Consider the following 8,631-nt stretch of genomic DNA (forward strand, 5'->3'; position numbering starts at 1 on the left):
CCAGTTTGTGCCCATTGCCCCTTGTCCTGTCACTGGGCACCACCGAGAAGAGCCTGGCCCCATCCATTGACCCCACATTTCAGATCTTTATAGACATTGATCAGATCCCCTCTCAGGCTGCTCTTCTCCAGGCTGAACAGTCCCAGCTCTCTCAGCCTCTCCTCGTCAGGCAGATGCTCCAGGCCCCTCATCATCTTTGTGGCCTCCACTGGACTCTCTCCAGAAGATCCCTGTCCCTCTGGAACTGGGGAGCCCAGAACTGGACACAACACTCCAGATGTGGCCTCACCAGGGCAGAGTAGAGGGGGAGGAGAACCTCCCTTGACCTACTGGCCACGCTCTTCTCAATGCCCCCAGGAGACCATTGGCCTTCTTGGCCCCAAGGACACACTGCTGGCTCATGGCCAACCTGCTGGCCACCACTTGCCTAATTTTTTTTTAGATTCTTTTTTGGTGGCAGTTGAGGGGAGGAAGTTCAGCCGCTCTGGTACAAAGGCCCAGAGATGCTTTTGCCAAAGATACAGCTGCAACAGCTCAGTGTTTTCACAAGGGTTTTGCAGACTCAGCTGGCAGAGCTCCCTGCACCGGACATGCTCCAGCACCATCAAACCACTGGATGGAGATGCCCTTGGATGGTGCCCAACGCTGCTGAGCATCCCCACACTGATCTGGTGCTTCCTTTGCTGAGGACCACCTGGTTTGGGTGGAATATCTCCTGTTTAGACCCCATCCCAGCTTTGCTCCCCTCCAGAGATCACTTCATTAATGGGAATCTTGGGGTTTTTTCCATAGCTTTGGCTGAACCTCTGAAATATTTTGAATAGTTCCATGAAATATTTGCTTGAAATACATCTTTAGAGAAACAACACATCAGCATAAAGGCATCTTTGGGAAGGAAAAAAAAGTGGTGTTAGTTCCCCTCCAGGATGTGTTTAGAGAAACCCTGGCAGGTGAGAGTTTTCATCCCCTGAGGTGGAGTTTGAGGATTTACTCTGACTTCACCAAACCCACCATCTCCTCCGTGCTACCACAGATGTGGTGGGATGAGGTGCTGGAGATATCTGCACCCAGTTTAATCAGGAGGTGGCTGGAAACTGGATGGTTTGGAGAGAGAAGAAAGCCTCATTTCAGCAGGTCTGTGGTTTCTGGCCATCACAGGACTGGTATCTGGTCCTTGAAACAGATAAGATCCATCTTAATTTATTTTAAATAACTTAATTTTCCCCACCACCATCTTAATTGACCCCTAAACCATATAATTTTCCCCACCACCCTTCTCATATCCTCATCCTTTGCCTTGAAGCCTCAATCCTTTGATGGGCACCATCTAACCAAATCCCAAAGACTTTGGGATTGAGGGGGTGGTTTGTGTGTGTGTTTTCTCTCAACACAACCTCCATGGGACTCAGATTAAGGATTTTGGCTCCAAGGTGTTGCTTCTCCAAGGGTTCATACCTCAAACACCAGATTTCTCTGTCTGAGCCAAGCTAGAGAAACACAGAATATTTTTTTATCATGATTTGCTGGTGTGGAAATCATCCCCCAGCTGTAATTTGGCTCATTTCTAGAGGAACAGCTGTACTACAAACCAAGAGGTCCTGTCTCCCATGGGGTGCCCATCAGCAGTGCAGGAGTATAGTCCTACTTCCCTGGGACCTCTCCCAGTCCTGAGGGGTCCATGGCTCCCACCCTTGGACATGGCTTGTGTCCAAGGTGCTCTTGGGGCAGATGGAAATCCAAAACACTGTACCCTCTGCCTGCAGCTGAGTCTCTGAAGCTGCATAAAAATAGGAAAGGAGAGAGAGAACAAACTGTTTCCCATGTTGAGCTCAATGCTCTGAGCCTTGGGGTCTGTCCAACCAGCACGCTGATTCTTGGAGCCCAGATGAGCAGCTCAGCGTTAGCAAAGCCTGTGGAAGAAGGTAGAGGAATCACAGAATCATCACAGAATCCCAGACTGGGTTGAGTTGGAAGGACCCTTCAAGCTCATCCAGTTCCACCCCCCCTGCCAGCAGCAGGGACACCTTCCACTAGACCACGTTGCTCAAAGCCTCATCCAACCTGGCCTTCAACACTTCCAGGGAGGAGCAGCCACAGCTTCTCTGGACAACCTGGGACACTGTCTCACCACCCTCACACCAAACAATTTCTTCCTCACATCTCAGCTCCATCTCCCCTCTGCCACTTTCAAGCCATCACCCCTTGTTCTCTCACTCCCTGCCCTTGGCCAAAGTCCCTCCCCAGCCTTCCTGGAGCCCCTTCAGGTACTGGGAGGCCACTAGAAGATCTCCCCGGAGCCTTCTCTTCTCCAGGCTGAACAGCCCCAACTCTCTCAGCCTGTCCTCACAGCAGAGCTGCTCCAGCCCTCGCATCATCCTCGTGGCCTCCTCTGCACTGGCTCCAGTAGCTCCATGTCCTTGGAAAGCAGAGGAAGGCAGAAGAAGGCATCATCATCTACTGCTACTCTGCAACCCCCCCCACCAGCCCAGGGAGATGAGCCCTTGAGCCCTTCCACAAAGCCTTGGTCTTTGCTCCCAAGCCAAAGGAGATAATTTCCATCCGTCTAAGGTTTGCTAAGCTCTGGGGCACACGTTTGATGTCCTCCTCAACTCAGCACTCACTTGGGCTGGAGCCTGACCCAGGGGATGAGGGGACAGGCAGCAGCATCCTTAAGAGTGAGCTGTCCCAGGCCAAGCCCGTCCTCCATCCCCTCCGAGCTCTCCTGGGAGAGGTTGGGTGCAGATGGGCCTCCAAAGTGATATTTCCTCTCTCTTTGCCTTCACCAGGGCGGCGGGTTGGAAGCCCTGACGGAACGATTCCAACCCCAACAAGCCACCCCACCACTGATGATGGAGCAGAAACCCGGCATGTACCCCCAGCCTTACTCCTCTGCCTCTCCCACCACCAACCTCCCCGGCGCCTTCCCTGGCATGGTCAGGCAGAAACCATCCTTCGGACCCATGCCGGTGCAGGTACCACCACCCCGTGGTGCCTTCCCCACCAACATGACCATGCAACCACGGCAGACGCTCAACAGACCCCCGACAGCCCCCAACCAGCTACGACTTCAGCTGCAGCAGCGGCTGCAGGGACAGCAGCAGGTAATTCTTCCTCCTCCTCCTCATCCCAAAACCACAGGCAGAAGGTTTTGGAGGGACCCTCAGTCTTTCCTGCATCTGAATCAGAAGGGATTGGATGGGTGGGAAGTTTCCTGCATTGGAGTTTTGAAGGTCTCCTTGGTTTTCTTTTTGCCTCTCACTGTAGCTGATCCATCAAAACCGGCAGGCGATCCTCAACCAGTTTGCAGCCAGTTCTCCAGTGGGTATCAACATGCGGGCGGGGATGCAGCAGCAGATCACACCGCAGGTAAAGGGGGGGATGGATACAGGCATGGTATTCCAGCTGGGAAAAAAAATGGGGAGTGAGTCCCCATTGTTAGCACAGCCTGGCTCGTTCCTCTCTGTCAGGAACAGGAGAGAAAAATCCTTCCATGTGCAGAGAGGTGGAGAAGAGAAGGCTCCGGGGAGACCTTCTAGCATCCTCCCAGTACCTGAAGGGGCTCCAGGAAGGCTGGGGAGGGACTTTTCCTAAGGGCAACTAATGACAAAACAAGGGGAAATGGGTTTAAGCTGAAAGAGGGGAGGTTTAGATGAGATATTAGGAAGAAGTTCTTCACTGTGAGGGTGGTCAGACACTGGAACAGGTTGCCCAAGGAAGTTGTGGCTGCTCCTCCCTGGAAGTGTTGAAGGCCAGGTTGGATGAGGCTTTGAGCAACCTGGTCTAGTGGAAGGTGTCCCTGCTGATGGCAGGGGGGTTGGAACTGGATGAGCTTGAAGGTCCCTTCCAATCCAAACCATTCTGTGATTCTATAGGTGGTTGTGGGGTTGGGGTTTTTTTTTTTGCTTCACCTTTTTTCCACCTTTTTAAGGTCTAAATACTTGGTTATTGCTTAGAGAATGATGAGGTAACACGTTTAATTGAGAAGGATCTTTAGGAAATTGATGCCATCCTTTAAATACCAGAATCTCTAGTGAATCTTCTTAATGATCCTGCAAATCCCCAGGCCCTCAAATTCTCCTTTGGCTTTTAATAAAGTGGATAAAACATCTGCTGGGTACGAGGAGAAGTTGGAAAGTGCAACTGAGTTCTGGTGATTTTTTTATTCCACTTCTTGGAGAAGCTTTTGCTTGTGATGTCCCCAATGTGCCGTGACAGGGAAGGGGACCGAAGGGTTCCTGTGGTAGCTTCAATTTCAACCACTGATGGCTTTGTCAGGCTTTTTAAAGTGATTCATTCCAACACATCTGGCTCAGCCATATGGGGAACCAGCCCGTGGTGATGGAAAAGCTGGTGGGATGGGTTATTTTTTTGAACAGCTCACAGCTGAAAGAGTCGAGGTCAGGGATCCTGGGCTCTGGCGTGAGGGAGCATCCCAGTGAAGGCACAAGAAGTAGGTTCCACCGAGGAGAGGGATGGTTGGTGGCAGCCAGTTGACCAAGAGCCTTTTTTTCCCCCAGCTTGGGAGATGCTCCAGCTCCTGGAGCTTTGCCATTCAGCACATCCAGAGGCTGATCTTTTAATATCACCAACCCACTCTGCCCTGCAGTGCTGCAAATTTACAGCATTTTGGGGGTTTTTCCAGCTTTCCTTGTAAAGGACGAGCACCCTGAGCTGGGGAAGGGGAAGCACCCGTGTCTCATGCACTAGGGGTGGGCTCTGAGTTGTTTGCCAGAACCAGAGGGTAAACGATGCTAATGAGAACATCCCCTTCCTTCCTCACAGCCTCCCCTCAACGCCCAGATGCTGGCCCAACGCCAACGTGAGCTCTACAGCCAACAGCACCGGCAGCGGCAGCTGATGCAGCAACGAGCCATCCTGATGAGACAACAAAGCTTTGGAAACAACCTCCCACCCTCCGCCGGGCTCCCGGTACAGATCGGAGCCGCTCGTTTACCCCAAGCACCTCCTCAACAATTCCCATATCCCCCAAACTACGGTACGACCCCAGGAAACCCTCCCACCTCCACCAGTCCCTTCTCACCCTTGGCATCCAACCCCGAAGCCGCGCTGGCTAACCGCAGCAGCATGGTGAACAGGGGGATGATGGGCGGCGTTGGAGGGCAGTTCGGTGCCGGGATGACCCCCCAGATGCAGCAGAACATCTTTCAGTATTCGGGATCAGGTACGTCGAGAGGTTGGTTGCCTTGGAAAGTTGTCCAGTGGTGGGGTGGGAAGAGCTGAGACTCACTGAGGTGATTCTGTCCCTCTACTCCGCTGTTGTAAGGCCCCACCTGGAATACTGTGTCCAGTTCTGGAGCCACCAACACAAGAGAGACCTGGAGCAGCTGGAACAAGTGCAGAGGAGGCCACCAGGATGATGTGAGGGCTGGAGCAGCTCTGCTGTGAGGACAGGCTGAGAGAGTTGGGGCTGTTCAGCCTGGAGAAGAGAAGGCTCCAGGGAGACCTTCTAGTGGCCTCCCAGGACCTGAAGGGGCTCCAGGAAGGGTGGGGAGGGACTTTGGCCAAGGGCAGGGAGTGAGAGAACAAGGGGTGATGGCTTGAAAGTGGCAGAGGGGAGATGGAGCTGAGATGTGAGGAAGAAATTCTTTGGTGTGAGGGTGGTGAGCCAGTGTCCCAGGTTGGCCAGAGAAGCTGTGGCTGCTCCTCCCTGGAAGTGTTGAAGGCCAGGTTGGATGAGGCTTTGAGCAACGTGGTCTAGTGGAAGGGGTCCCTGCTGCTGGCAGGGGGGGTGGAACTGGATGATCTTTAAGGTCCATTCCAACCCATTCTATGACTCTATAAGCATCAATGCAGGTCTCAGCAAGGTGGACATCACTGATGAGTAGAGAAAACAGTGGTGTGGCTGCAATAACCCCGCAGGAACCTCCTTTGGCATCGTCTCGTCGTTACCTTGGCTATTTTCCAGCCAGGTGTGATGTTAAAGAGAAAACCTGCTGATGGAAACCACCTGAGGATGGGGTTTCCCTGCTCCTTCACCCCTGAGATATTTACATTTGGGTGACACAGCTGCTCGAAACAAAAACCAGAGACCCTGAGATCAAAAGTCTCTCATAGTTCTGGTTCAATGGGGAAGAGGAAGGAACTGGGGCTGCTGGTGGGGTTCTGGGCACCACTGATGCCTTCTGTCCTTCCCCAGGTATGGGTCAGCAAAGTGAACCCACCTTTGCCCCATCGCTCAGCCCCAGCAGCCCCTTGATGTCACCCCAGCTCCCACCTTCACAAAGCCCCATGCTGCAGCCGGCTCCACCGACACCGGGTTACCAGTCGCCTGACATGAAGACCTGGCAGCAAGGAGCCATGGGGAACAGCAGGTAAGATGATGGTGGGGATAACCTGGTGCACACAAGGTGACACACACACGTAGAGAAGGTGGCAAGGTGACACCAAGGTCCCCTGGTGGGGTGTTGGTGGGGTGGTGTTACCTGTAGGGGACACACACACACACACACACGTAGAGAAGGTGGCAAGGTGACACCAAGGTCCCCTGGTAGGGTGTTGGTGGGGTGGTGGGACCTGTATGTGACACACACCCACACACACACACGTAGAGAAGGTGGCAAGGTGACACCAAGGTCCCCTGGTAGGGTGTTGGTGGGGTGGTGGTACCTGTAGGTGACACACCCCCACACACATGTAGAGAAGGTGGCAAGGTGACACCAATGTCCCCTGGTAGGGTGTTGGTGGGGTGGTGGTACCTGTAGGTGACACCTGGCTGAGGACACGTGCTGAGCTCAGGCTGTGGTCCTCCTACCATTATGTCCTCTAGAAGTCACCATCAACCCATGTCCTCATCTTCACCTTGGAGGCAGCCAGAAGCCCACAGCATTTAAATGTGTGTTGAGTAAGACATGAAGCAGGTCTCTGGCTTGTAATTAAACAAGTGGCTTAATTAAGTCTCATGAAAGTGGGTGTAGGAAACATGACAATCAACTGAGTCAAGACCAGCAGTCTCAGGTCACTGTGTGACCTTCTTTAGGTGTGTCCAGCTGTGATGTAGGGAAGCAAACGAGAAGAGTCACCAGACTTGTTGCCTTTTTTGCATGAGTCAGGTTTGAGCTTCAGATCTCCAGAAATGGGGGGAAAAACCATAACCCAAACCCCAAAAGGGGGGATCCCCCCCCCATCGCCTGGGGGATACCTTGCTCTGTGTCTTGGCTCTGTGCAGGGAGCAGGTTACTGGGCTGGGTGGGATGAGATGGGAGCTCTGTTGAAGGTGGGATGCTTCTCCTTGTCTTGTGATGGAGAGTTGTCCTCCTGCCTGGAACAGAAGTGGGGATGGTTGAGTGTTGAGGACACTGGAAGGAGCGTGAAAGGGTGAACTTGGTGTCACATAGACCAGGGTTTTGCGTGTGACTGACCCTTAATCCAGCCCAAAACCCTGTAATGGCCTCGATTGGAAAAGCCCTTGAAGCTCATGGAGCTTCCTTGGAGGTTGCCCAAGGAAGTTGTAGATGCCCCCTCCCTGGAAGTGTTGAAGGCCAGGTTGGATGAGGCTTTGAGCAACCTGGTCTAGTGGAAGGTGTCCCTGCTGCTGGCAGGGGGGGTGGAACTGGATGATCTTTAAGGTCCCTTCCAATCCAAACCATTCTATGATTCTATGAGTCCAACCATGAACCCAACACTGACCAGTCCCCTATGACTAACCCATGTCCCTCAGCACTATGTCTACACGACTCTTGAATCCCTCCAGGGATGGGGACTCCACCTCGAGGTGCCTCCCAGCCCCACATACACCTGGGTAAAGCTTTTTCCCCCTCCCCTTTCTCTCTCTCTCTCTCAGCGTATTCAGCCAAGCGGGGCAGAGCCAACCGGCGCCTGCTCAGCAGGGCATGTACAACAACATGAGCATCACCGTCTCCATGGCTGGAGGAAACACCAACGTCCAGAACATGAACCCCATGGCTGGACAGATGCAGATGAATTCATTGCAGATGCCTGGGATGAACTCCATGTGCTCGGAGCAGGTCAGTCAGTCCCGTACCAGGATGGTCAGTGAGTTCCCAAGAGGTTCTGCCATCCCATTTCTCCAGCCTTGAGGGTATCTTTGCCCAAAGGGGGTGAAGGAGGAACCAGCAGAACTGGCATTGTCACTGTGCTAGAACCCAAGGCCACCAGTGTCCCAGGGTGTCCCATGTGTCCTTAGGGGAACAGGGACATGTTGAGTACCTCCAAGCCTTCGTGGTGGGCTGGTGGTAGGTCCATTTATAGCCCAGGGAGATGTGAACAGTTGGATACAGGACATTTCTACAGTCCCAGCCCCCACAGGTCCCCCAGGGTCCCTCTGTCACCAGAGAGGTGAGAACCTCTCTGGGCCAGACTGAGATGCCTCCAACTTTTTTAGCCACTGGGGTTTGTCTCAGCACCACTAAACTCCTGGCTCATTGGTTTTGTGTGGGGAGTTGTGGGCTGGGGCTTGCAGCCCCTGTGGGGAGAAGCCGTGGGGCTCAGCGAGAAAGGAGGCTAGTCCCTCCCATGAGGTGGCTACAGTGCACTGGTGGCTTTGACCCCCCTCTTGCAGAGCAGTTGGGTGGCATTTCATGCTGCCCTGGGGGTGAGGTGCCCCCTGGAGCTGTCAGCAACCCAAGGCAAAGGTGGGGAGAAAGGTGAAAC

At 53.5% G+C, this 8,631-nt stretch overlaps 1 protein-coding gene across 1 annotated transcript in view; it reads left to right on the forward strand.

The window, feature by feature from the left end:
• Positions 1-7,985, forward strand: part of LOC104526314 (nuclear receptor coactivator 1-like) — a gene marked incomplete at both ends in the record, with an annotated part of 9,502 nt that extends 1,517 nt beyond the window's left edge. The window contains 5 exons of the mRNA XM_010169738.1: positions 2,787-3,101; positions 3,265-3,366; positions 4,783-5,182; positions 6,158-6,332; positions 7,802-7,985. Coding sequence (XP_010168040.1) covers positions 2,787-3,101; positions 3,265-3,366; positions 4,783-5,182; positions 6,158-6,332; positions 7,802-7,985 — 1,176 coding nt within the window. The remainder of the gene's footprint in view (positions 1-2,786; positions 3,102-3,264; positions 3,367-4,782; positions 5,183-6,157; positions 6,333-7,801) is intronic.
• Between the last annotated feature and the right edge of the window lie 646 nt (positions 7,986-8,631).

This window comes from Antrostomus carolinensis, unplaced genomic scaffold, assembly GCF_000700745.2.
Source record: "Antrostomus carolinensis isolate BGI_N321 unplaced genomic scaffold, ASM70074v2 scaffold2806, whole genome shotgun sequence".
NCBI lineage: Eukaryota > Metazoa > Chordata > Aves > Caprimulgiformes > Caprimulgidae > Antrostomus > Antrostomus carolinensis.